The following is a 26,076-nucleotide window of genomic DNA, read 5'->3' as shown; positions in this document are numbered from 1 at the left end:
TGTTATTCGAGTCCTAACGAGCAGGCAAAACTTGGCAGTGTTTGAATTTGAGTTAATACAGGATTGGTGGAAATTATTTATTTTTAAAGTCTAAAATACTGTGTTTGTGACAGTTTAAGCTGATACATCCTTGGAACAGCTTCTCCTCTCTCCATTCCTGTGATTTTGGTTGCTTGTTAGCAAAATCTTTTACCTTCAGAACACTTTGCCATCCATAAAAGTTGCAGCTGCTGATGTGAGCTTTAACTGTTTAGTATCTGGGGTACTACACAATCTAAGAATTTTAAAAAGATTTTTCCTTGAGCTAAAATACAGCTGCATTTGGAGAGCCTGATTTAATCCACATAAGCAAGTGAATGTGGCTTTAAGGCTGAGACACCTCCTTCACTTATCCCATTATGCCTAAGTATTGCAGCATATATACAAATGTACTTGGGGGAATTCCACACAAAACTGAGTGCACTCAGAAGAGTTAACTCTTTCATTCAGCAGAGACATTTTTTCTAAAAATTGAAATAAGAGTTTTTTCTAAAATTTCCCACCCCAAAAATGCACTGAAAGAAGGAAAAGCCCCTTAAAACTCAGCCTTTTATCACTAAATATATTTAAAATATCATATATATGAATTATCACATGAATTTGTATAATGTGCTACAGGAATGAAATATTTTAATTTATAATATGAAAGTATACTTTTTTATGTTTATTTGCTATGTAATATTTCCTTTGAAACACTATGAATGCATACTGCCATTTTAATAATCCATAATGTTATAGATAATGATGTTTTATTTGCAGTGTGGTAAATAGTGACTATACACAGAGATTTTGATACCTCATTAGGATGCCCACATTGGGATGTCACAATCCTAAACAAGACTGCTTTTGTACCTGCATACAAGTGACATCATCCAGAGCCAGAACACAAATCACATCCAACTGAAGTTAGTAAGAAGGTTGACATAAACTGTAAAATGTGACATTAAAATGGATAAATTGATGAGACATTATGGTCATGTCTGTATTACTGAATTGAAGACAAATTTCAGTGTTGATGTAATTTTTAAGGCTGAAGTATTGCCTCAAAGATTTTTTTTCCATAAGGAAACCTTTTGTAACTTTTTCAGATCATTCAGATAAATGAACAAAAATTTAAACTCTAATCTTGTTGAACATAACATAAAGGTCAACTCTGATATGGCTTTGACTGCATGTGAGAGCTATGAAAGGGTTACCTGAATTTGGGATGGAATTTGGGACCTGCCCCTACTTCCAGGGCCTGACAGGTTTTATTTAGACTCAATAGTACTGCTGCAAAACCTATAAAAGGATACTGAAGGAAGTCTGGTGGGCCAGGAATTTTGGAAGAGGTGGCAATAGATGTCCCAGGCTTCCTCTCATCAGGCAGTTTTTGGGTTGTTTTTCTTTCCTCTGGGCAGTGCAGTTTGGGTTTCTCCTGATGAGGAGGACTGGCTGCACAGATGAGGAGGAAGGAATTAATTCTTGTTTTCTACAACTACCAAAATACAACAATAATTTTATACCAATATAAAAATGCTTGTTTGAAGAAATGCTCCATTCTTTGATCATTAGTTTTTGACTGTTCCAGCACTGCTAGCAGGGATTTTCAGGAGCTGAGGGGTTTTGGGCAGGAGTGTGTGTGACTCAGTGCTGTGAGCTCTGGTGACCGCAGCGTAACGGGCAGTGCCTGGGAGGAGCAGGCTGGCCCTGGGCTTTGGGACACAGCTTTGGGAGCTCTGGCTGAGCTGGGCTGGAGCAGCAGGCTCCTGTGCAGCTGCAGGTGATGGGCAGTGCCTCAGCCTGCTGCAGGAATGATGGGGAGCATTGGCAGCCAGGGGATCAGGAGTGAGTTTTGTGTGGTCAGTCCCTGGGCCTGGGTGACTCCTTGGTGTGTGAGGATCTCAGATTGTAGTTTGACCATAGCAATATACACTGGAACAATGAGTTAAAAACCTCTCCTGTTAAAGTCAGCAGCAGGATGTCTGGATTCTTCATTTACCCTCATTTTGATTTAACTCACATGCTCTTTTCTTACATATGTAAAAACACCGTAGATTTTTGATGCTCGGTGCAATACAGAGGCTTGATATCAGACATGATTAATGGGTTTTAATTATGCAAAGCTTCTCCCACTGTTAAAGTGTATAGGTGTAGATGCAGAAGACTTTTTATACATTGTCTGTTTAACATTTTGTGCCAATGTTCTCTAGCACAGTCACTTTGGGTGTTTCTTATACATAATTATGTAGTACAAACTTCTGGCGGTTTTGTTTGGGTGACCTCTGTCAAAACTTGAGATTCTAAATAGACTTATTCTCTAACAATGATTTGCTAATGTCACACTATAATGTGTTCCATATGCTTGAGGTATTTGTTTTCCTAACATTGATTAAAAAAACCCTCTATTTAGCTGAATTCTGGGTGTGAAGTGTAACCTTCAGTTATTATTGTAATTCTGGACATTCTAAAATTATTCCTGAACATCTGTTAGGTGACTGGGATGGGCTCTTGCTGCTAGAGAGCTGCTGGCTCCCAGCAGGGATTGCTCCTGGAGCTGATGATGTGCATTGTGGCTTGCAGAGAGCGTACTGTGGCCAGTGCAGTGAAAGGATATGGGGGCTCGCAAGGCAAGGCTACAAGTGTATCAACTGCAAGCTGTTGGTCCATAAACGTTGTCACATCCTTGTCCCACTGACCTGCAAAAGGCATATGGTGAGTATGTGCTCTGGGCAGGGCTGGGGGGTGCCACTCTGGCCTGGGCTGCTCTTGGAAGATGTGTCCTGAGTAAGGAAATGTGGGCAGGGCTGTGGATGTAACACCTGGGAGCATTTGGGTTTCAGTTTCTGTGCAGAACAAGCCTTTGCATTGTGAGCAGAGAGAAGGTGAGAAAGAAGGCTTGTGATGTGACTTCAGTGTGCTCAGGCTTGAATTTGACTTCTCCATTAGACACTGACAAGCTCAGAAGTTATTCCTTTTAGCCTGTGGGAATGTTTTAAGAGCTAAGGCACTGATATAATTTCCACACTGCTCTTTTCAGAAAGGCTTATTGCTTTCCTGTTCCTGCCACTTCCAGTTCTCCAGTACTGTTCTCTTCCTCTCCATGGCCCTCAGTTCATTGCCAATGTTGGTGTCTTTCCTAGGCTTTAAACATCAAAACATTTAAACATCTGTATATCTCAATTTTACCCCTTTCCTGTATCCATCCCCAGTATTTCACTGGTGGTTGTATCATTTTTTGTGACTTAAACCAGTATTTTTCTTTGCTGGTATTGTATGTGATTTGCCTTCACGTTACCAGTTCTTTGCCAATTACTTTCTTCATGCTGCTGTACTTCCTGGAGTAGTCCTGCTTGTCTGGGGGTGAGCCCAGGGTCCAAATGCAGTATAAAATATCTGTTGTAGTGGTCTTCACTAATTTATGCATAATGAGAAAAAAAAAATCATGTTTTTATTAAGCAGGAAAGGAATATGCCAGTGCTCTAAATGGAGTGTGTAACATCATGCTGAGGTGTTTACTTGGTTATAGTTCCATGTGAAACACTCAGAGGTCTTTAAGTAGAATAAAATTTTGAACTTTGCTGTAAAATATCCCACTCTTATTTTTAGAAGACAGCCAAGAATCTGTTGTAGCTGCAGAGAATGGCTAACGTAGGATTTGGGTTTTGGTAGGCTGCTTTTCCCATGCATTACAAAATGCTAATATTTGGACATGTAGTCTCCAAAATCCAGTTTTCCTTGTGGAAAAGGAGAGGATCTCCTGGAGTTTGAGGCAGGGCAGCCCCAGGGCTGCATGCCCAGGGGGGTTTGTTTGTGTGCTGTGTTTGGCAGGATTCGGTCATGCCTTCCCAGGAACCTCGCTTGGATGACAAAAACGATGAGGCTGATCTCCCTTCAGAAGACACTGATGGAAGTGAGTGCTTTGCTGCTTTACAACCCTCTTGCCCTCATTTTTTCCTCTTCCTGTTTATGAAAGTGGAAAAATATGGTCAACTGGTCAATGTGGTCCAGTAATGTTTAAAGCAACCTGGTCAATAAAATGGTTAATGAAGTCCAGTAATGTTTAAAGCAACCTGGCCATAAGCTACTAAATATCTTTCTGTTTATTGATTTTTAAATCTATTTCAATGAAGGCCTTTATAACCACACTACTTTGATTTCTTTTCCAGTTCCCTACATTCCTTCAAACCGGAAACATGACACCATTAAAGATGACTCTGAGGTATGTTCTTAAAATACTTTTGCAATTTGTATTTATGTATTCCAAATCACAGAATGAGCTAGGTTGGAAAAGACCTTTGAGTTCATCAAGTTCAGTCTAATCATTCAACTTTTTATAAAATAGCTGATTATTTGTTCTGGGCTTTCTGCTGCCTTTTTCAAAAGTCTGAGGTTTTTTTTCTGAATGTTGATAATTTAAGCATTTTTATTGGATTTTTTTCAGATTTATTTTGTTTTAAGCTGTTGTCATTCCACTCATGATGCAAGATACCTTTTAACATTTTTGTTTTCTCACTTCCATTTGTTGGAATAACAGTGATTTAGCAGAGGGTTTGACTTTTATGGTCCTTACAACAAATGGTGGCTTTGCCATTGCCTTGTCTGCTGTCCCTAATGGATGCTCACCCTTTGTCACCCTCAGGCTGTTGCTGTGGAACTTGGTTCAGTCTGGTGACCCATTAACTACCCAGCTCTCTGAGAGGGTTCATAGAAATAATACCTAAGCATTTCTACACAGCTCCTGTGAAACACAAATAGAATAACATACACTTAAACTCTTTTTTCAGGTCTTTTGTAGAGATCTGACTCAATCTCTGCACATCAACAATGTTATTCCTTTAGAGCAGTCTGAAAAATCTCAATATGCTTCAATTCTAAAGGGCTTAAAGACATTTCTTTTAAGACTGCTTCTGGCATATTTAAAATAAATAGGATGCACTCTGCACAGCACTGGGAGTTGTTCTGATGTTCCCCTCTGAGCAAGGCTGCACCTTTTTCCTTTGCCTCCACTACAATGCTTGTCACTACCATTCCTTTCACACTTGAGCAGCTCCTGCTCCTGGGTGACTGACTGCCTTCTTTTCAGTCATGTAGCTGCAGATTTTTATCTCAAATTCAGAAAGGGAAGGGTAAAAATTAAAAGCACATCAAAGAATTTTATTGCTCACTTAGGCTGTGGTCAGTGCTCAGGTTTGTGCTGAAATTTGGGAGGTGCTGTTTGCTCAGCTGTCCTGAATGACACTGCTCTGATTGTCCCACCTTGCCTTTGAGCTGCACTGAAATGATTTAAGGTATCCTACAGAAAGGAGTTGGTGTTCTGGCAGCTTTGTCTAGAATCTTTAAGCTTAGAGCAATCTCTTCTAATAGCAGTCAATCCTAGATCAAGATTCTTTATATAAACACTTTGCACAGTTCTGCAGAATGCTGATCTGTCTGCAAGTACAGTAGTGTGAGGTCAGATAAAAATAGGCCACAGAAGTGTGTCAAAGCCTTGGGTACATTGGTAAAACCTGAAAGTCCAAGTACCTGCTGCATTCATCTAGTTCAGTGCTCCATCTTCAGTCCCATGTTTTCACATCTAATTCCAGCAAACAGCCAAGGTGATAAAATTTCTCTTTCTTAAATAATGAATTTAAAAATAACATTCTTCATAGTGGAATATTTCCTGCAAATTTCCAGACCTGAGAAATTGAGATCTGCTTCTCTGTATTCCCAGGAACCTGTTAGAAATCTTAATTTTCATTAAAATGATAGTGAGCTGAACACAGACAGTTGTTGCCTAAATAGAAACCAAGACAGGTATATTCATTAGCAAATTAGTGTGTCCTTAGTCATCTTATTTTTAGATAGCCTTTATTAATTTGTGCTGTATGTGTCAGAATATGAGCAATGCTCCTCACTTTGTGTAAAGGATACAATGTACATGCCTTGAGGTTCAGGAATTTGGATAAACCTCATTTCTCAAGGCACTGCCTTCTGCTTTCTAGCAGGGAATATGAAAATGATTAGTTGGATGAACTGCTGCCTAGAAAAAAACCAGTAACTTTTAGTTAGAGCAAACCCAATGGAAACCAAACATTTCTAAACAAATGTGTTCCAATCAGCATCCAGCCCTGGGTGCCAGTGCCAAGCAAAGTCAGCAAATTGTGTCCAGTGCTCAAAGATCTCTCTGCTTTAATAGTTACTTGCTATGGAAATGTGTTCAGTTTCTAGCATCTGTTTCTTTTTATACAGGATCTCAAACCAGTCATTGATGGAATGGATGGAATTAAGATTTCTCAGGGGCTTGGCCTCCAGGACTTTGATTTAATCCGAGTCATTGGCCGTGGAAGTTATGCCAAAGTTCTTCTGGTTCGGTTAAAAAAGAATGATCAGATCTATGCTATGAAAGTAGTGAAAAAAGAACTGGTCCATGATGATGAGGTAAAAGTCTGTGTAAATTGCATTCTTTTACATACTATAAAAACTTCCTATGCTTTAACAAAAACCATCCAACTAAGCAAGAAGCTCATGTTTCAGACAGCTTCTCTGGCAGAGAAGTTTTTCTGACTTTTGAGCTCGTTTGTCATCAACTCTGCATGAAGCTCCAGGATGAAATCTGACAGAAATGTCCCTTATTGTAATAACAACTAACAATTACTAATAGTCTTGGTAGAAATCATGTATTAAACATTCCAACCTGGATGTACTAATCTGTAAGTGATGAGATAAATGGGGTGGAATTTGTCACTTAATTTTGAAAAGAAGCAAATGTGTTTTCCAAGGCAAAAGCATTGTCTGTGTGGCAGAAAAGGAGCTGAAACTTTGTTCTTATGTTGGCAGAGCCTATGTGCAAGTGACTCAGTATTCTGAAATATTTCTTCCATGAGTTCAAAAATTATGCCACTGCCATTTGAGATCCCTGTGTTTTTGTCTGCCACAGAAGTCTGCTGCATTTCTCCATTATTTTCAAAATCCTGTCGATTTTTTTTAATACCAGATCTCAAATGCACTAGTTGGGGGAAAAATTGAAAATTAAAAAGGGCATTTTTTTTTCATCTTTTTCCTATAGTAGACTTTATTGAAAGTAGGGTGTTTGTGCAAAAACCATCAAAACCCTATTTTAAGTGCTCTTTGTGTTGGTAGTTTCAATCAGTTGCTCTGTCATCTCTGTCATTATTCCAGAGGCTGGGCTTAGTTCTAAAATCCTTTGGCTCTCTCATTTATTTGATGTTTCCTTTTTATGAACCAAGATGAGTCTGTTGTGTGGTTTATTTACTGTTTTCCTTTTTAACACATGTTTTTCCAAGAAGGTGGGAGCCAAAGCCAAGTCCTGTTTAATGAGTTGTGCAGCTGTTTGAGAAGCAGAGGTAGATGAGGAAAGGCTTTCTGGAATTGTGGCTCTCATAATTACATAGAAGACAGAGCTAATTGGTTTTTCTTTTCTCTAAGATAAGCTATATAATGAAATTCTGGGAATTGATAGGAGATGCACTGAATTCTGTGAGTGCATGTGATATTGCAAGTAATGGAAATTTCACCTTAGAAGTGTTCCACAAAGAAAAAATCAATTACATTGCAAGTATCAGCATGTTTAAATCACCTGGCTGCTAGTGGAGAGAAGTGAGATGGAAGGGAATCAAACACCTGGGCTTCTGTTCAGTTTTGCTGAGCTTAGTTTTGTGAAGTGGAGCACTGGTGTAATCCTAATGCCAAGTGCACTAATGAAGAGTTCATTTAAAGACTCTTAAAGAGAAGCTCATTTAGTTAAACCAAGAAGAGGTGGACATATTTAGTGCTTTATTCAAAATTGGATTTTTGGCCCTGGATTTTGATCTGGACTCAGGTTTACCCCTCCAAGGTGATGGATCTTCACAAGGGTCCACACACAGAACCTGGCAGGTTTATTTCATGGGATGGTGACAGTTCTTGGCTTCCTCTGAGTGTCAGCATCCATCCCTGACAGGAAGGTCTCATTTCAGTCTCCATTTCTTGTCTCCAGATTGGTTGGGAAGCTGGGAGTGTCTGTGGTAAATGGAGAATTTTTAGAACAATTACAGTTCTGGTGTTTGGCAGGGTCCTGAGCGTCTGCAGGGTGGCACATGATCAGTGCTCTGCATGGAGGGTGAATATCTGCTGCTAAACCCAGCTGTCTGTGATGTTTCAATTGTGTGTGGTTCTAGGAAATCAAGCTTAAATGCTTTGTTATCACAGCTCTGAATTTTGCAGCACTGTGCCAGTGTCATGCAAACTGTTTTTATGATGTGGTTTTGCACTGGGGATTCAGGACTTCTTCCTGTTGGAGGATTAAAGGTATCTGTGGTGCTTTTAATGATTTTGGCTGGACCAACTAAGCAGGTCTTGGTAGTTTCATTGAATTAAATTTGAATTTCAGATGAGGAGATGAGTTCAGTTCACTTGAACCTTTTAAAAGCTGGAGATTCACATTGTTTGTGTAACTGGCATGAGCTCCTTCAGCAGCTTTGGGATCATTTATCCAAGAACTGAATTTATTTCCATGCAGCAGTGTGAGCAGTTTATCAAATATTGCAGATGTATGTTATTAACAATGGCTTAGATTTTTTGCAGGTCTTCCTTAAATGGTTAAATAACTTCTGAATTCATAACTGAGTGACAATGTTTTATAATTTCCTCCAGATTTTGAGGGGTTCTTGCCTTTCTGAAGAACAATGTGTGCAAGGCAGCACTGTGATGGTCACAGTGTTTGTCTGGGAATACCCACAGTGGTTATCCAGCAGGAGTTCTGATTGTTCAATTCCTCTGTTTCAGGATATTGATTGGGTACAGACAGAGAAACATGTCTTTGAACAGGCATCCAGTAACCCATTCCTAGTTGGTTTACATTCATGCTTTCAAACAACAAGTCGGTAAGAAAGATCTGAAATTCTTTTTTTTTTTTTCTTTTTTTTCTTGAGACTCTTGATCATTGTGCTAAACTGCTTCCCCTAAAGCAAATGCAACCACTGCCATCACACAGCCAGGAGTTTTTGGAAGGAAGTATTGGCATTGTCAGGGATTCAGTGCTGCAGCAAAGTCAGTTCTAGAGGGTAGAGGTGTGGAGAGAAGTGTGGTGTTCTGGGTCAGACCTGAAGGGAAAGAAAGGAGGAGCTGTCCTGCCTTCCTGAGCACAGCCCTGTGCAATGGGGAGCACAGAGCTTCCCAACAGGTTACAGCAGTTCTGCTGGGGAGGCCAGCTCAGTTCCCAGCAGGTCACTGTTCCTGAAGAGCCTGAGAGCTGGCCTGCCCACTAATAACCTTTTAATAACAATATAAACCCCTACCTGCACAGTGCTGTTGGTACCTAGGAGGCTGAAAAGCCTTGAGCACGTTTCAAAGCACTGTGGGATTGTTGAGAAAGTGCTCATTTAACTCTTAACTTAGAAATACTAATTCTTTGTCCCTGTGTGCACAATCCAAACTGGATTATTTGCTGCTTGTTTTGCAATTGTATTATGAGGAAAACAAGAGCTTTCATGTCCCTGCCTATGTTCCTGGGGAGTTGGGATGTGGTTTGGGGTATTTTTGTGTTTTCACAGGCACCTGTTTGCTGTTACACTTTTATAATGCCTCATGCCATATATCTCATAATCAGAAAATTGTCATTTATCCAACTCACCTGCAGTGTAGAGTGCAAAGTTTTAAAGTCTTCATGGATTATCCAGTCATTTATCCTTAAGAATAATCATCTCTTTGTTGCAATGTGTATTGTCAAGTTTTAAAATGCAAAGCCATGCACTGGACCTTTTTTTCAGTCCCCAAAATTTCACCTCCCTAATGGTTAGAGCCAGAGGAAATCTTCCTAGCAGGAAAACAGAGATGAAGGAGGTAAAGGAGCTGATGAGTGTTCTGAAGGTACATGGACCAAGGAGTGTTTGGAAGGGAGAAAGAAATAAAGAATCATCTCCAGAGGTCACTGAGTGAGGATGTGACCAAAACAAACTCATCAGAAAAAATAAATAAACATTTAGACAATTGACAAACTGTTGGGAAAGGCTGTTGAGTTAAACCAAAACATTCCCAAACAGTTTCTCACCAAACACAAAGTATCAGTACACCTGATACAGAAATTCAAGTGCTCGGGCAGGGTGAGGGGTTGAGAAGGTTTTTTGTAACTACTGAAACCCAGGAAAAGGCTGAGTCAGCAGCAGGATCCTGTGCATTCCTCTTTGGCAGCTACACTGACAGAGCTGAGGAGCAGAAATAGGAAGAAAACCCATGCTGAACATAATCCAAGCTTTCTGTATTCCTGGTGTAGCTTTATGAGTCCTGCTTTTGCAGCCCAGCTGCTTCTTGCAGTGACACTCCAGTTTTTTGTTGGTAACTTCAGCCATTTGCCATGGATATAACCATAATGTCATGAATTCACAATTGGATTATGGCTGTAGTGTTATAAAATCATAATTATGGCCTCATTTACATCAAGCAGGAAAAGCACAATACTGATTCCAAGTGAATAAATTCATCAACATCAGATTGTGTTAAGTGGCCCAAAGAAAATGAGTTGTAATAGAGCAAGTTGTGACAAGGGTACCAATGGGATGAAAGTTGCAAAAAATGTTCTTTCTCTTGAATATAGCTTTAAATAAGTATTTAACACAAATGTGTACCTAAATGTGAGGCTAATTGATGTAGCTGTGCATTGTTTCAGATACTGATGATGCTTGTTTCATTATTGTAATAAAATATATGCCCTGGACTTGCCAGAATTGCCAGATAAGTGTCTTCCAACAACCTGAACCCTCCATCCTGCAAACCTCCTGGTGTTCCAGTAAATCCTTCTAAACCCAGCCAGGCCTGCCACTTCTGACACTCCTGAGTATGACTTGGCAAGGAACTTGCAATTTCAGGTTCTGAATGGTGATAAAACATTGGGGACTTCTAAATAGGGTAGGAAAGCTGGAAGCAAAAAACACCAGGAGTGCTGTAGTGAAATACTCATGGCATTGTTATGTATTTTGTTTGCTGCTTATTTAATTTCAGTTTAGCATTTATCTTCTTGTGGGGAGGCCACTCAGAGTCCTGCCAGCTGGATTTTGTCCAATAGATTTTCCTGGTTTAAGTTTTAACACTTTTTAAGTGTTTCAAATGAAGAATCCTTTTCCAAAGAACAATCAAATCACCAGCTAGAGTGATCTGAGAGGCTGGAGCATGTGTTCTCCAAAAGGAATGTTTTCCAGTGTGAGGATGTGTGGAAAGGAGCTTTCAGCTCATGGAAAATGAGGTGTCCAAGGAACTGCTGCTCCCTGGGCCAGCCCAACCTGCCCCAGCAGCTCTGTTCCTGTCCTGAGCTCTCCCTGACCTTGGCAGCATTGCCTGGATCATATTTTCCCAAGGATGAAAGCTTTCCTGCAGGCTGTAACAGAATCCTTCTCTCTGCCCAGTTCCACCTGGATCTCTGTCCCCTGCTGACCTTTCCCTGCTTTGGAGCAGCCTGGTTCCAACATTGATTCTCCAGGGAGCAAATGAGCCCAGAGCTTCCATCTGGTGCCTGTGTTGTGTACAGTGTCACACTTGTTTCATTCATAGCATTATATATTAATATAATTATTGTAATTAATTTATATATACAGATAAAGGTGGCAGCATTTATATAAAGGGAGTGTTCCTGCATAATATACATAAAATAAGTGCTCTTTTTTTCCCCTCTTAAATAGTTTTGCATCTATATGAAATCTAGAAGTCTGAATCAAGAGTGGAACTGAGAATGGCTCAAATGGGAAGAATAAAAGCAGCATTTCTGGGGAGTTTCCTTGGAGTGCATTAACTGTGTTCTGTAATTTCAGGTTGTTCCTTGTCATAGAGTATGTGAATGGGGGAGACCTCATGTTCCACATGCAGCGGCAGAGGAAACTTCCTGAGGAGCATGCAAGGTACCCCTGGCACAGGGCACATCTGTGCTTCTCTTCTGGTGCTTTTGGGACTTGCATTCTTAAGTTTAGGATGTCCTGCCTGGGAAGAAATGTAAATTTTATTTTTTTTTTTTGAAGAACATGAATATTTTTAGAGAGCAAGCAGTTCATCAGCAGTAGCAGTTATTCCAATTCACTCCTCTTTATTGCTTCATATTGAGGTGATGCCTCTTTGATCTGTTGATGGAACATGTAAAATTCTACCTGATTTACTCTGATGTTGAAATAATACAGTGTTGGTGGGAGAAGATTAAAAATCCAGTTTGCATGGCCCTGTACTACACAAAGGCTCAGTGTCACTCTGAATAAGAGGAAAAGAAACATCTTCCATCTTGCTATGTGGAGTTTCCAGAAAAAAAATCTGTGGAATAAAGAATAAATGTTAATTAGTAGGATAAAAACCCCCCTCATTTTTATATAGGGAATGGTCTTATAAGAGGTCAGTGTCCTTATCAGTAAATGTACCTTGGGTTTTTTATGCTATTGATGCATAAAAGTTGGCTGTAAAATCATGTTTTAAAAAGAGATATTTAAATTACTCAGCTTTTGTACCATCTTAATGCTAATATGAACTTTCTCCTTCTTAATTTCAGGTTTTATGCTGCTGAAATTTGTATTGCTCTAAACTTCCTGCATGAAAGAGGCATCATCTACAGAGATTTAAAACTGGACAATGTTCTCTTAGATGCAGAGGGTCATATCAAATTAACAGACTATGGCATGTGCAAGGTAGGATTGTCCTGACCTTTCTTCTGTCACTCTTAGAGAACATGAAGAAAATTCATTTTTATATTAACATTGGTGTTACTGAGCCCAGAATTTGGTTGTGGAATTGGAATTTTCTTCTGAAAAAACTTCACTGAATAGAACCACATTTGGAACTGAATTGTTATAGAATTTTTTTTCCCCAATATCTATTTGAAAAGGACTTCCAAATTGTTTAACTGATTTTTTAAAATGTATCTGTAATTAGTAAGCAAAATATTATTACATACATGTTGTAACTCGGTTTTAATCAACTTTGCTGAAGAGGAGCTGTGGAGTCCTGGGCCATTTTGAGCACTACAAGTGTTTATTTTGTGAAAGGAAGCTCTTTAAACTCCCTGAGTAACTTGGGGTTTTGAGTCTAATTAAAGGAAATACCCAGAAAAGGAGGTCAGCTTTTAATTTCTGAAATGATTTCTGCATGTAGGAAGGTTTGGGCCCAGGTGACACTACAAGCACTTTCTGTGGGACACCAAATTACATTGCACCAGAGATCCTCAGAGGAGAAGAATATGGTAAGTCATGCCTAAACAAGCTAGAGTCAAAATAAATGTAGCTGTAGTTTGGTTCAAATACAATTAATTTTTTGACTTTCACATTTCTGTGTTCATATATAATAAAACTTGAGTGCTTGTTGTACAGTTTAATTTTTTTTCCTGAAATAAAGGTTTTTTTCCCCTTCCTATCACTAATTTCAGCTTCTTTTAAATCATACTTGGCCTGAAAAATATTTATGAAATTATACTATAGGAAAACATTTAAACTGCAGCTTTGCTGCCTGCAGACATTTCCCCTACACTTGTCATCCCAGCTGAGAAATCTCAGACTCACCCAGTGATGGTGTAAATCATGTCAGGGATTTCAGTAAATCCTGGGGTGACTTGGTGATGCTGGTATCCCCATTTGTCTGTTTAGCCCAGAAATCAGTTTAATGGGCATTTTATGATGCCCATTTGCCTGTTTAGCCCAGAAATCAGTTTAATGGGCATTTTATGATGCCCATTTGCCTGTTTAGCCCTGAAATCAATTTTCCACTTTTCTGCAAGGAAATATTTTCCTGGGCTGGTTGAGGTAAGAACCACTTGAATCTCCTTTCTAGAGGAACCCCTTTGGAGGTTCTCTCCCAGATTTGCCCTAAACCAGGAGGCAGTGCTAAAAGCAGCCATCAGTCTTGCTTTGTGTGAGAGAGGAGCTGGAATTGCAAGGATGCTGGCTGAGGAAGCCTCGTGTGCCCCTGCAGGGTTCAGCGTGGACTGGTGGGCACTGGGGGTGCTGATGTTCGAGATGATGGCCGGGCGCTCCCCGTTCGACATCATCACTGACAATCCAGACATGAACACTGAAGATTACCTCTTCCAAGGTACTGCCTTTGCCCCCTGGGTGCTTTTTGGGGGGTACAATCCAAATGGGCAGCTTGTATGGCAGAGCTGGGGTTTTCTTTCCCAGTGTTACCCCACAATGCTGCCAACTCCACTGCAGGCAAAGCTTCTCAAAAGCAGATCCTGCAGTTGTGTAACAGAACCTGTCATGGTCTTCTTGAAGGGCCTGATATAAAATCAATTTCTGTTTAAAATCACACTTTTCCATATACTGTGAATTAAAAGTATTATTTTCTGTTTACACAATAAATAATAGCAAAAGGTAATGAAGGTAACACGTCCCTTAGGAAATCTTGCAATGTCAATAGAACAATGCTTTGAGTTCCTGTAGCTCCTTTTGTTTGCATGATTGTAAAAAATTACTTTATCTTCCATTTTCTAACTGGTGCCATACTGAAATAACAAATGTTTGTGTTGAATTCGTGGTCAATGTCACAAAACCCAATATTGCTGTTTTTAAACCTGTCACAGTTATTCTGGAGAAGCCAATCCGGATTCCAAGGTTCCTTTCTGTCAAGGCTTCCCATGTGTTAAAAGGATTTTTAAACAAGGTAAGTAACATTCTCTTATTTTTAGCATCTGAAAGCTGGAAGTCAGAGCTTCCTGTTGAAAGTGATACAGTTGAGAAGTTAATCTGCTTACTATTAAGAAAATCTATAAAACCTTGGTATCCTCTATGTTAAAAACCCCACTTAGTCTCAAAATTACTGAGGGAATTCCACAGCATAGGCTTCATGTTCAACTAGGTGCAGGCTTTTAAAAATAACTGTAGCTTTGTTCATCAACTATTTTCTGTAATACTTATTACTCATTTAATTAATCTGATTGAAATCTGAAGAACCATTATCACGCATGGAAAAAAGAAAGATATTAATTATTTTAAGAAGCTGTAAAAGATCATTTAAAAATTAAGTTTCAAGCAAAATTTATGAAAAAAAAAAAGAAGATTAAGCATTCTTTGCTAGCCATGGTGTGTTTATCCCAGCAGAGTTTGCACAGTCATGGGAATGCTGGAGTCATCTCTGTGGGCTTTTGGCAAACGTGGGCTGCAAGTGGCTTGCAGTGTGTAATTCCAGTGTCTGTGTTTTCCACAGGATCCCAAAGAAAGGCTTGGCTGTCAGCCCCAGACAGGATTTGCTGATATCAAGTCTCACACGTTTTTCCGCAGCATAGACTGGGATCTGGTAAAAAAATCACTCCTGGTGTTTCTGGGGCTTCCAAAGGAACCATTCATTCATTTATTAATTGTGTGCATATCAACAGCCCTGTTGCAAACAGGCCAAATGAATTCTAGAAATGTCAAGGTAGTGGTCCTAGTACATCAAAACCCAGCTGAATTTACCAGTTCTGGGACTCCTAAAAGCAGTAGGATTGTTCAGGTGGTGTCAGGGTTCCGTGACCTGAGCAGGATCAGTCTCTTTTGTTGGGGATGTGGCAGGAGAGCAGTGGGGCTGTTTGTAAATGGGCTCTGATTACAGTTTGCAGGTTTTCTTTAGTACTGCTGAGGTGAGGGAGGTTTTTTTTGCTCATGGTGAAGATGACTTGCATTTCAGTGGGTTTGCAAGCAAATATTGTATCAAAATTGGGGTTTTAAATCTTCTGCTACTTGGTAATTGTGTTACCTTCTGTCTCCAGTGCAGACCCATCCCAGAAATGCCATTATAACAGTTACTGACACTGGTTTTTAAATCTTCTGCTACTTGGTAATTGTGTTACCTTCTGTCTCCAGTGCAGAACCATCCCAGAAATGCCATTATAACATTTATTGACACTTGAGCAGTAAAGCTGTAAAGTCTGGAGCACCTCCCTGCCAGCATTACATTTTTAATAGGTAGTTAACAATTGAAAAGTGTGTCTGTAGTATTTCCATAGTCTGGGAAGGCTGCAGGAAGTGTAGGAAGAGGCAGCACTAACATGAAAGAGTTCAGATGAGAGAAAGCTGCACAGTTTCATTTTCCCTTTGAAGCTGCTGCTCTGAATTTCATTGTAACATTCTTCAGAGAACACACTGCAGAAGGAATTGGTGCTTTAAAAGTCCTGGTGTTTTCAAATTATCCCAGTAATGAGGGCTGTCCTTAATTTTGTCAGACGTTCCTTGCTTGGAGTTCTCCCTTCAACCTTAGTGGGGTGGTTTTTTTGGGTTTTCTTTTGTTTGGTTTGGGGTTTTTTGCTGTCTTGTGGTGCCCCAGTACAGCTCACCTGGGGTGTGGAGCAGAACATCATGTCCTGAAGTCTGTTCTGCTTTGCAGGTTTTTGAGAGAGAGGGAAAAACACAACTGTTGGATTTGTATTTTGTTTATTTTAGGAAAAACTCTTCATTGAAACTGGTACTTTATGGTCAACATTTATGCTGATTGAATTTTTACATTTTCTAACATTTTTATGGCTGAAAGCTTTAATATTAAATCCTTATTTTTAAAAAATTGGCAAGATTGAGGATCTGTTTTGTGATATGATTAGGACAGTACTGCTCAGGAGGATCAACGTCAGAGAAATTTGAAGTTAAATTTCTAATAAGTTTTGGCAAACGTGCTCAGGAAAAAATGAGAAAATACTTGGAAAGCTTTTTTAGTTATTAGAATCTCCTATTCACCACCTGCATTTCAAAGAAAACATTTGGACTTAAAAGCTTTTCCAAATCTTTCAAGTTGTAACATAAGGAAACGAGTCTAACACCGACTTTAAAACTTGTTCTGTGTGCAGCTCGAGCTAAATGGAAAAATAAATACAGGGGAAGAGAGCACACAGCCCAGGAACATTTTTCCTGGTGTTAGTCATCCAAAGTGTGTGGCACAGCCCAGAACACTTCAGATTGCTCACTCTGGTGTAGGATGGCTCAGCAGCACCCAGGGCAGTGCTTTTTTGGATTGTTTTGGGATATTCAGTCTGTTCTTATCTCAGTGCCTGTTTCATGCTGTTTAACCATTAGATGCTGGAGTAAGAACAGCCACAGCTCCTGTTAGCAGTGAGGGATTTTCTGGAGCTGCACCACCTGGTTTTTCACTCATTTTCTCAAGTTAAAGGCTGCAAGTTCTCTCTGTGGCTGATTTAAGAGGGCTTTTATGCTGTGCTGAGTATAGCAAAGGAGGAAGTCTGATGTTTAACCCCTTGTGCAATGATGCCTGGCTGTTGGATGTGAGTGTGTGGCAACAGCTCACAGGGACAGTCCTGCCACCCTGCTTCAGTTTTTAAATATTCATTTTGCTATTCCTTCATGTTGCCATTCTTGTTTGGGAGGAGCTGATTATTCTTCCCTATGACTTTGATTTCATGGTGCTTTCCCAGACCTGATCGTTGATGGGATGTTGATGTATTAATGCACCACCCTGTGACAGCTTCACAATTTCCTCATGTCTCCATCTGTACTTCCTGTGCTCTTGTCTGAAACCTGAAATCCAAGATTTTTCTGGGATTTATTCCCTGTTTTGTTTGCTCTGTTCCAAGCATCATGAGAGGTCCTGGCCTTAAAATCAGGTTTTTATCCGATCTTGGTAACACAAGTGATCATTTTGGTCAGTAGTAACTACTACTCACTCTCATCACAGTTACCTGTCCTAAGATAGATTATGGAGATGTGTAGCCTAGACAGTTTTTTACCTGAATAGAAATGTCAGAATTAGAATGCTGGTGTCTGTGCTACTATGAATTGGACGATGTGACAGATTGCACACAAGCGCAGCAAGAAAAGTAGGTCAATTTCTCAGGAACAAAAGTAAATATATTGTGCTAACTGCTGTATTGCAGCACTGTGGGAATTTATGAATCCTGAATCTAATTACCAATTTAGAGAAAACCTAAAAGGCTGAATTATTTGTGTATTTTTATTTTAAAATGCAGAGCATTTGTATTGCTGTCTTTTGCCTGGTTTGCAGGGTGTATTTTGATGTTCCTTTCCAATAGCATTTACAGCAGTTGGGTTTGGGTTTCCTGAGGGATGTGTAACTCTTGCAGGCTGTAATTTTTCCCTTTCCCCACATTTTGGGTAGCTGGAGAAGAAGCAGACGACGCCGCCGTTCCAGCCGCAGATCACGGACGATTACGGCTTGGACAACTTCGACACGCAGTTCACCAGCGAGCCCGTGCAGCTCACCCCAGATGATGAGTATGTGCTGCTCTGCCCCGGCCAGCTGCCTGTCTAGGGTTCATTCATACATTAGCTCAAAATCACTGAGACTGTGTGTGTTGGTGGGGTTAGATTTTCCTCTTCACAAAGGGGATGGATGGGACTGCTGTTCCTTGAGCTTTTAGTGCAGCATCAGCCTCATTACGTGGTTGAGACAGTAGGAAGATGGCAAAAGCTCATGTACAGGCAGCAGCAGCCAAAGATTTCTTTCACAGAATGACCAGGTTGGAAGAGACCTTAAAGGTCATCAAGTCTAACCCAGCCCCAACACCTCAACTCAACCCTGGCCCCCAGTGCCACATCCAGGCTTTGTTAAACACACCCAGGGATGGTGACTGCAGCACCTCCCTGGGCAGCCATGCCAGAACTTTATCCCTTTCTGTAAAAAACTTCTTCCTAATATCCAACCTCTATTTCCCTTGGTGCAGCTTTAAAGCATTTGAAAAACTTTTTAGCCAATAGCATATTGCTAAAGCTTACAGCCAGTTGTTTTAGCCAGTTACATGTACACCTGCTTCACACAGTGTTTGCTTGTCTTCTATTAACAATACACCATTATTAAGCTTAAAACCTTTTACTGTCTTGCTTCTAGAAATCTTACCTTTACTATTTCCCACAACTATGTACTTGCCATTAGAACTTAGTCATGTTACAGTAAATTTGAAATTCTTTGTGTCTTGCATAACTTATTATATGATGGAAGAGTGCCCAGTGTTCTGATAAACTAAACACTGCTCTCATTTGTTTTTCAGAGATATAATAAAGCGAATAGATCAGTCAGAATTTGAAGGATTTGAATATATTAATCCATTGTTGCTGTCAACAGAAGAAACAGTATGAAGGAATGACCTCGTTGGGGACAGTGTGAATGACATTAATTTATCCTTAATACAGTATATGCATGCGAGGCTGGGGACTGGTCACTCTGGATGGAGACCAATGATCTAAAAACAAATTTGCTGCTGAAAATCAAAGAAGAGAATTATGATTTTGGTGGGTGTCCTCTGCCACTTAGTGATTCTTAAGTTCTGGGCACTGACACAACTGGCTTCATTAATGAAGGAATTTGCATTTTGTGCCTGTTTCATGAAGGATTGAAACGTTCATTGCATCCCTGCAAAAGGAGATCATGAGAAACTTTGAGATCCACACACTTTCTACAAACATTTGATGCAGTGAGCTCCCAGTTGAAGAGTATTACAGTGTAACATCCTGAAGAATAAAATATATTACAGTGGTGTTGAAGCTTATTTTTGATGCCTTTTTTCACAAGTGGTACCTGTCTAAACATCTCAGATATATTTAAAAGGAGTTGTGTTTTATTAGCAATCAAAACATAAATTTGGGTACAAGATTTAAGTGCCTAAATGGATAAACTGCATTGAAGGATTATTGCATATTTGGGACGTTCTTACACCTGGTAAGTTCTGCTTGTTAATATTAAGTAAAATTCCATCTGAAACACACAGTTCACAGCTGCAGCCTGATGTTTAGTTGCATTTTTACAGAATTTGGAATGCAGAGTGACTCAGTGAGATCAATTCCAAATTAGAATTTACGGTATCAATTACAGAATCTGTTGTCTTAAACTCCAAATTTACCAAAATGTAGAGATTGAAGAAAACTAAATTTGCACACAAAGGATTTCTGAACATACTTAAGCAGTGCCTACACCTACAATGATATTGTGTTGTATATTAGATTTTTGAAAAGTATTTTTATCAACAATACAAATATTCAGATGTAGAGCAAAAGCATAGTAAAGCATAGCCTTAAAGTAGTAAATCTAGAATAACCATAAGATAAAATCCACTTTCCTGATAAAGCACACCTCCTGCTTATGACAAACTGTCTGCTTACAGTTGCTCAGTGTGCATTAATAACTAATCATTCTGCAGCAGAGAATGGGATCTTTCAGCGAAACGATTTGCATCAAAGCAGTACAATTCTTTTCAAAGCAGAAAAACAAATACCTAAGAAATTGGAAGAAGCAAAAGACAACTGTGGAATCCCTTCTGGTGGGAGCTGGGGGTGCCAGGGGCAGGGGAGGACCCTGGGCCAGCAGAGGCTCCAGGGCTGCTGTGGGAAGGGAGAGCAAACCCTGCGCTGGCATCTCACCTGGCTGGGTGTAAAACACAGGAGAAATTGGGACACTTTCACTTTCTTTACATTAACCTATGGTTTTCTCAGGGTACAGCATTGCATTAGGTGCTGAACATGACATCTTTGGGATTCACATCCAAGTCATGAGGTGCTAGGACCAGACTGCCAAAACATTGTTTGAAATAGTCAATTAATCATTGATTAACAATCTAGGTTTTGTATCCCCTCCTTAGCCACAATTATGCAGACCTGTGGTTGTTTAGTTCTATGAATCCCATTCAGGTTTCACTTGTGGGTTTCTCTGTTGGACTGTAGCTTTTCATATTCAGCAAAATGTGTTTTAATCAACACTAAATAATTTAACTAGTCAAAAGTACTTGCCTCAAATGCCTGGACTTTAGATACTTTATTATCTACTAAAGGCAACATTACCTTTTAAATGTAATCTGACATTTTTTTAATTGCTCCTTTTTCCCCTTTTCCCTCTTATTTTATTTCCCAAATAATTTCCTTTTCAGTGTTTTGAACTCCCCTGGTACTAAAGCTAATCAGTAGTGATCAGAGTGACTGCAGGCAGCTCATGAATGGAACTGTGACAGGTTCAGCTGTCCTTTGACATGCCAGGGCATGGAACTTGAAACTGGAAATATTAGAAATGTGGGTTGGGGTTTTTTTTAACCTTTTTTCCAGGTTTCAGATCATTTTGGGAGGGAGGGAAGGAAGAATAGAAAGACACATTTTGCTAATCAAACATTGTAAAGACTATTTGATTTTTATTTAAGAATTTACAGGCATTTACAATGTTGCTGTGTTGCCAAATAGTTTGCTGGGTACAAGTTTGGTTGCTCATGTGCAAGTGTTTGAATAATGTTCTGTTCATGATGAAGGGGAAATTTTTATATAAAGTACTTGTTTTATAAATAAAAGAAAATGAAGGATGTAATTAAATGTGTGGTTTGGAAAAAAAAATCCTAATATATTACAAATGGACCTGGTAATGATATATAGTTGTCTTATTTGAAATAGTAAATGAAAATTCTAGCTAATTTAATGATTGTAAAACAGTAAATATGTTCTTGTAGTTTTGTATAATTAATTAGTTGGGATCTTTGCTGACCAGTTTTAATTGTGCAGAAGATGGTATACTAATCCATAACAGCTGAGATCATTTATATTCTTGCACATCTATTAAAGACTTTAATGAAAAAGTTAATAGACTGTTATTATTTATCAGTGAAACGGGCTGTGTCCAACCTCTGCAACAGACCCCACTGTCAATTAAACCTCCAGGAGCCTCCCTGCATTTCTGTACTGTACTGTGTTAATTCTGGATCCCAGCTCAGCTGCAGGTTTTGGGGTCCAGGGCACAGGGAAATAAACCAGAGCAGCTTGGTGATCTCATCCCTTGGTTTGGAGTTACTGAGCTGTCACTAAATGTCATTTATTGTCACTGCCAGGCTTAGCAAGTGTTCCCCTGCCTCTTGAGAAGTGCCCAAGGAGCAGCTGAGCTCCGGAGCCCTCCCAGCCCCAGCAGCTCTGGCTGTTCCCTGCTCTGAGCCCTTGCTGGGGGCTGTGTGCAGCTGGAACCAAAATCAGCTCAAAATTTTGGCTGGGTTAACTCTCACTTTGCAGCTCTGCAGCCTAATTAGCCCAGTCATATTAATCACCTCCTTAATACTGATACTGACTTAGAAACCTGCATTGTAAGGTTTTGATTTTAGCTGGGCTCCTTCAGAAACATAAAACCCCCACACCCTTTACTTGGTCTGGGCTGTGTTTTCTGTTAAATAGCTACACTCCCAGGATCAATTGTACAATTATACTTACTTTGGTATTAAAACAACAAAGCCAAATAAAAGTACTTTTTAACAGAGTTTATTTTCATAGATTATCTGTTTAGGAAAAAAAAAATAATAGGGTAAGTAACAGTTGTCTTTTGTTCAGCTGCTTTCTTCTGTCCTGAGATTCAGAACTCTGCACCAGACAAAGCTTGAGGGATTTCCAGTAGTGCATTTCTTCAGGAGTACCAAGCCTGATTTCCCTGGGGGTCTCTGGGACATCCCAGAGCACCATTTTCAGAACTGGAATTACTTTACATGGATTTGAGAGGCTTTAAAATAAAACAAAACCAAACAGGCAGGTGGCACTTATCCTTCTGTTGAGTTGCTGGTTAAGTCAGACAAGGATGTGCTTCCTTGACACATTTTTCCTTTTCCTCTGAGGAAGCTTCATCCTTGGCCTGGTTCCTGTGCTCTCCACTCCTCTGCATTTACCACATGACATCATCTGCACTTTCAGACAAGCACCTGGCCAGGTGCCCATCGATGTCCAGCTGGGAGAGTCTGCAAACACAGCAACAGTCACATCCCTCTGCTTCCTCCCAGAGGTGTTCTGGTACCCTAGTGGGGCAGTCAGACCTGTGCCCAAATCCTCTCCCAAAACCTCCCACCCTTGCTGTTACTGCTGCTCACACTGCAGCTCAGCAGCACAGACCTGATGTGTTTTAAGCCTTTCTGTCAAAGTCTCTTGACAGAAGGACCAAAATTATTATAAATATTAAAGTAACCACTCCTTTGTTTCCCTGCTCAGCCTCCCAGCAACAGGGGAAGTGGCTCCCAACAGAGCTTGCAGGGTTAGAGGACCTGTGGAAAAGCACATACTATGAAACTGTGTTAACATTTCTTATTGTAGAGCAGATACTCAACTTGTAAATGGGATTAAAGTATGTAAATCTGACAGCTAAAAAGGACTTTACAGTAGAAGTTTTGTCTGCTTTTGTTATTCTTTACATAAAGGATGCATCCAGAACCTGCTGTGGTTCATTTATGGGAAAGTGATGAAAAAATACCAAAACACAAACTTACCTTCCACTAAACTGCATCAGACACATGGGACAACTGTCAAGAGCTGAAGGTGCTTCACTCTGGTTTTCCACCTTCTCCTCGTGGCTCTCAGCCCCAGGAGTGCTCCCCAGCCGAGGCTTCTCTGCAGGCAGCCCCGTGGCCTCTCCCACTGGAAGCTCCCCCTGATGTGTTTGGATTTGAGGCTTTTCCTCACCCTTTTCTCTCCTGTCTGCCCTGCTGCTCTGTACAGTCCCTGTGTGGAGCTGCTGAGGGCCCAGAGCCTCTGCAGGGCTTTGTGCCAGTGCTGAGCTGCTGTGCCCAGGGAGTTCCCGAGGCTTGGGACTCACATCCAGCTCTGCAACACCTTTTGTGTCTGCTCCAGATGCAGTTTTGGCTTGCTCTGTACTGGTTCCCCTGCAGGTTTTCTCAGCTGTGGATGATAAACTCTTCAGTTTATCTGCTTGGCCCTGTCCTTTATGAAATTCATTGCTCTGGCTCGGTGTTGGCTGCTGGGAGCTCAGATCCTTGGGGTTCAGACATTTTTCTTTGTGAAAAGATGGGAATGACACCCACTGAAAGTCTTTTGTTCCAACTGTAAAGACCTCCTGGCGTTCTGGACTCTTTTCCTGTTGTTTCTACAACACACACACACAGAGAATGTCTTAAGCAAATGTAGCTCAATCAATACCTAAACCCAGGCTTTGAGAACACGCTGCAAATACTGAGAAAGCTGAACTACAGGAAAGAAAAGAACATTTTATTTATGTCCCTCCTCCAAGAGCTTCCTGGAGCTGATGGAAAATGGATCTTCCCTCAGTGTTTCTAAATGGATGCAATGGGTACTCATGTTCCAGAGAGACTAAGGATGAAAACAACAACCTGCTGCTGCTCAGGGGGAAAAAAGTACTTTATAAAGACTGATCTTTATGTTGTGATCTTGCCTAATGCCACTGGAGTGATGTCAGGGTGGGTTCTGTGCAATTAACCCCTCCATTACAGCTTGCCTTGTCCAGTTTCATTCCTCAGGGAGATGCTGGTGTTCATGGCAATCAGCATCCAACACAGGCTCCCTCTTCCCAGCAAAACGTTGGAAAGAATTTGCTGTACTGCAAAAAAAGCCTCTGGTAGCTGTCCTTATATTCCCTGCCTCACCATGCCCAGCCACACCACTGCACACAGAGATTAAAGAGCTGAAACCCGACTTCTCTAAAAGCTATTTCAGGTTGTTTCCCACTAAGCAGGCTGTCGCTATTGGGAGCAGCTCACAAAGTGCAAAAACAAGGATACAGCACGCTACCTTTTCCAAGAACTCTGGAAAGCTGGGCACTGTGTCCCAGTTTGGGCACTGTGAATCTTGACTGATGTCTTTCAGCAGCAAAAGCCAGGTTTTTTCACACTCATTTAATTCTTCTTTTTCAAACCAGGAACATCTGTCAGTCGATGCCCTGTAAAGACACAGTCCAATAGTTTGAAGGTGGGAGAGAATAAAGAAAATACTCCTAACACTGATATCAGTTTGCCTCTTTTTTCTGGAACACAAAGACATTATTGAGCCTGCAAACTATTTTTTGCAGTTTTATATGACTTATGTAATTTGTACAGCTAGCAAAAAAAGAATGTCTGAATGCTTTCCTTTCTGCTTGTAACAAATGAGCAGTAGGTATCTATCACTATCTTCACTTCCAAGTGAAACAGTTAAGTACAGCCACTGTTTTATCTTCTCAAATACCAAACTCAACACCTGCTGAGCACAGAAATCATGGAAGTGTTTGCACTGAGGGTGGCAATTGCATCGGCTCCCATGTACGTCTGGACATTCCCACACTGCCATTTGAAATTACTGATTATCTTCCCAAACTTGATTTCATTGATCCTAGGAACTATAAGCGCTAAAAGGCAATGTTGTATGAAGTAAATTCCAAGGGAAGGATGGATTGTTAATATCACAATGGTATTATCAGCATTCTTCCTGATGTGTTTTCTTGGGTCGCTGTCCAAGAATGAAGCTGCACAGGGAAGAAATTGGAAACAACACATGCTAAAAGAGCAGAGTGATCAACATCTCCCAGCCCATGGTGGAAGGGACTCGGCTGAGCTCCTGGGCTCAAACACAAACCGAGCCACTCGCTGCCTTCCGATCTCCAGGGCTGGGAAAAACAGGAATATTTCTGCGCTCCTGTGAGGGGTATTCTGGGAGAAAGAAAACTGAGTTTTCATACATTGACTTTTCTCAGGGCCTGTCCCCGCCAGTGCTGTTCTGTGCAGAGGAACGTGCGGAAGGCGTGGGGCGCGCTGTGCTCCATCCTGCAGTTTTATCTCTATTTCTTAAAGGCGCTACGGGCGGTGTTTTATGAAATAACCTTTAACAGACACAGATCTGACCGCTAAACACCGCGAGTCTCCGGCGCGGTGCACCCCGGCCTCCGGGGCGGATCCGATCCGATCCCCCGGAGCCGATTCGGTCCCCCCGGGGCCGATGGGGTCCCCCAGGACCGATCCGATCCCCCCGGTCTCGACTCACTGGGGCCGCGGCGGGGGCTGGGGGCCGGGGCTGCGCTCCCGGCCGCGGGCGGACGGCGCCGTCCGGGGCTTCAGGCGCAGCTTGGCGGCTCCTTCCTCACACATGGCCGCGGCTCCCCGCGCCTCGCCGGGGGACGGCGCTGGCGGCAGCGGGAGGGCGGGGAGAGAGGGCGGCCGGGGCTTCCTCCTCCTCCTTCTCTTCCTCCTCCTCCTCCTCCTTCTCCTCCTCCTCCTCCTGCCCCGGGCGCGCTGCCGGGGCTGTGACTCTCCGCCCTCAGAGCCGCCCTCACGGCGCGGGGGCGGTGGGAGAGGGCGAGCGGTCGTGAGGGCGCCCTGAGGGAAGCTCGGCGTTCCGCAGCCCCTGCACGCCTCAGCCGCCGGGGGCTGGTCTGTCTGGAAAACAGACTGTTTTTGTG

The 26,076-nt window shown here is 41.2% G+C and overlaps 2 protein-coding genes across 4 annotated transcripts in view; one reads left to right on the top strand and one right to left on the bottom strand.

Annotated features, from left to right (window-relative positions):
- PRKCZ (protein kinase C zeta) overlaps window positions 1–21,510 on the top strand; it is a 41,390-nt gene extending 19,880 nt beyond the window's left edge. For all 3 annotated transcript variants that reach the window (XM_064397180.1, XM_064397182.1, XM_064397181.1), the window contains 13 exons: window positions 2,602–2,733; window positions 3,850–3,931; window positions 4,188–4,240; window positions 6,253–6,441; window positions 8,788–8,885; window positions 11,802–11,888; window positions 12,521–12,656; window positions 13,120–13,207; window positions 13,933–14,052; window positions 14,543–14,622; window positions 15,166–15,255; window positions 18,058–18,173; window positions 18,947–21,510. In XM_064397180.1, coding sequence (XP_064253250.1) covers window positions 2,602–2,733; window positions 3,850–3,931; window positions 4,188–4,240; window positions 6,253–6,441; window positions 8,788–8,885; window positions 11,802–11,888; window positions 12,521–12,656; window positions 13,120–13,207; window positions 13,933–14,052; window positions 14,543–14,622; window positions 15,166–15,255; window positions 18,058–18,173; window positions 18,947–19,034 — 1,359 coding nt within the window. In that variant the 3' untranslated portion in view covers window positions 19,035–21,510. The remainder of the gene's footprint in view (window positions 1–2,601; window positions 2,734–3,849; window positions 3,932–4,187; window positions 4,241–6,252; window positions 6,442–8,787; window positions 8,886–11,801; window positions 11,889–12,520; window positions 12,657–13,119; window positions 13,208–13,932; window positions 14,053–14,542; window positions 14,623–15,165; window positions 15,256–18,057; window positions 18,174–18,946) is intronic.
- On the bottom strand, window positions 21,035–25,835 carry FAAP20 (FA core complex associated protein 20). The gene is made up of 4 exons (XM_064397214.1): window positions 25,662–25,835; window positions 24,438–24,585; window positions 23,162–23,775; window positions 21,035–22,639 (listed from the first exon to the last, which is right to left on the bottom strand). Exons 1-4 carry the CDS (start codon window positions 25,763–25,765, stop codon window positions 22,567–22,569), a joined length of 939 nt encoding a protein of 312 aa, XP_064253284.1. The 5' UTR covers window positions 25,766–25,835; the 3' UTR covers window positions 21,035–22,566.
- Window positions 25,836–26,076: the final 241 nt, after the last annotated feature.

Source organism: Passer domesticus, chromosome 22, assembly GCF_036417665.1.
Source record: "Passer domesticus isolate bPasDom1 chromosome 22, bPasDom1.hap1, whole genome shotgun sequence".
NCBI lineage: Eukaryota > Metazoa > Chordata > Aves > Passeriformes > Passeridae > Passer > Passer domesticus.
Note: the sequence above shows the minus strand (reverse complement) of the source record. Positions and strands in the feature narration are given on the sequence as shown.

Bases quoted from the DNA above. Each gene is read 5' to 3' on its own strand.
- FAAP20 (XM_064397214.1), bottom strand. From the start codon at position 25,765: ATGTGTGAGGAAGGAGCCGCCAAGCTGCGCCTGAAGCCCCGGACGGCG. The intron at 24,586-25,661 runs GTGAGTCGAGAC...GTGTCTTTACAG, and splicing joins CAGCCCCCGCCGCGGCCCCA to GGCATCGACTGACAGATGTT. The intron at 23,776-24,437 runs GTAGCGTGCTGT...TGTGTGTTGTAG, and splicing joins TTCCAGAGTTCTTGGAAAAG to AAACAACAGGAAAAGAGTCC.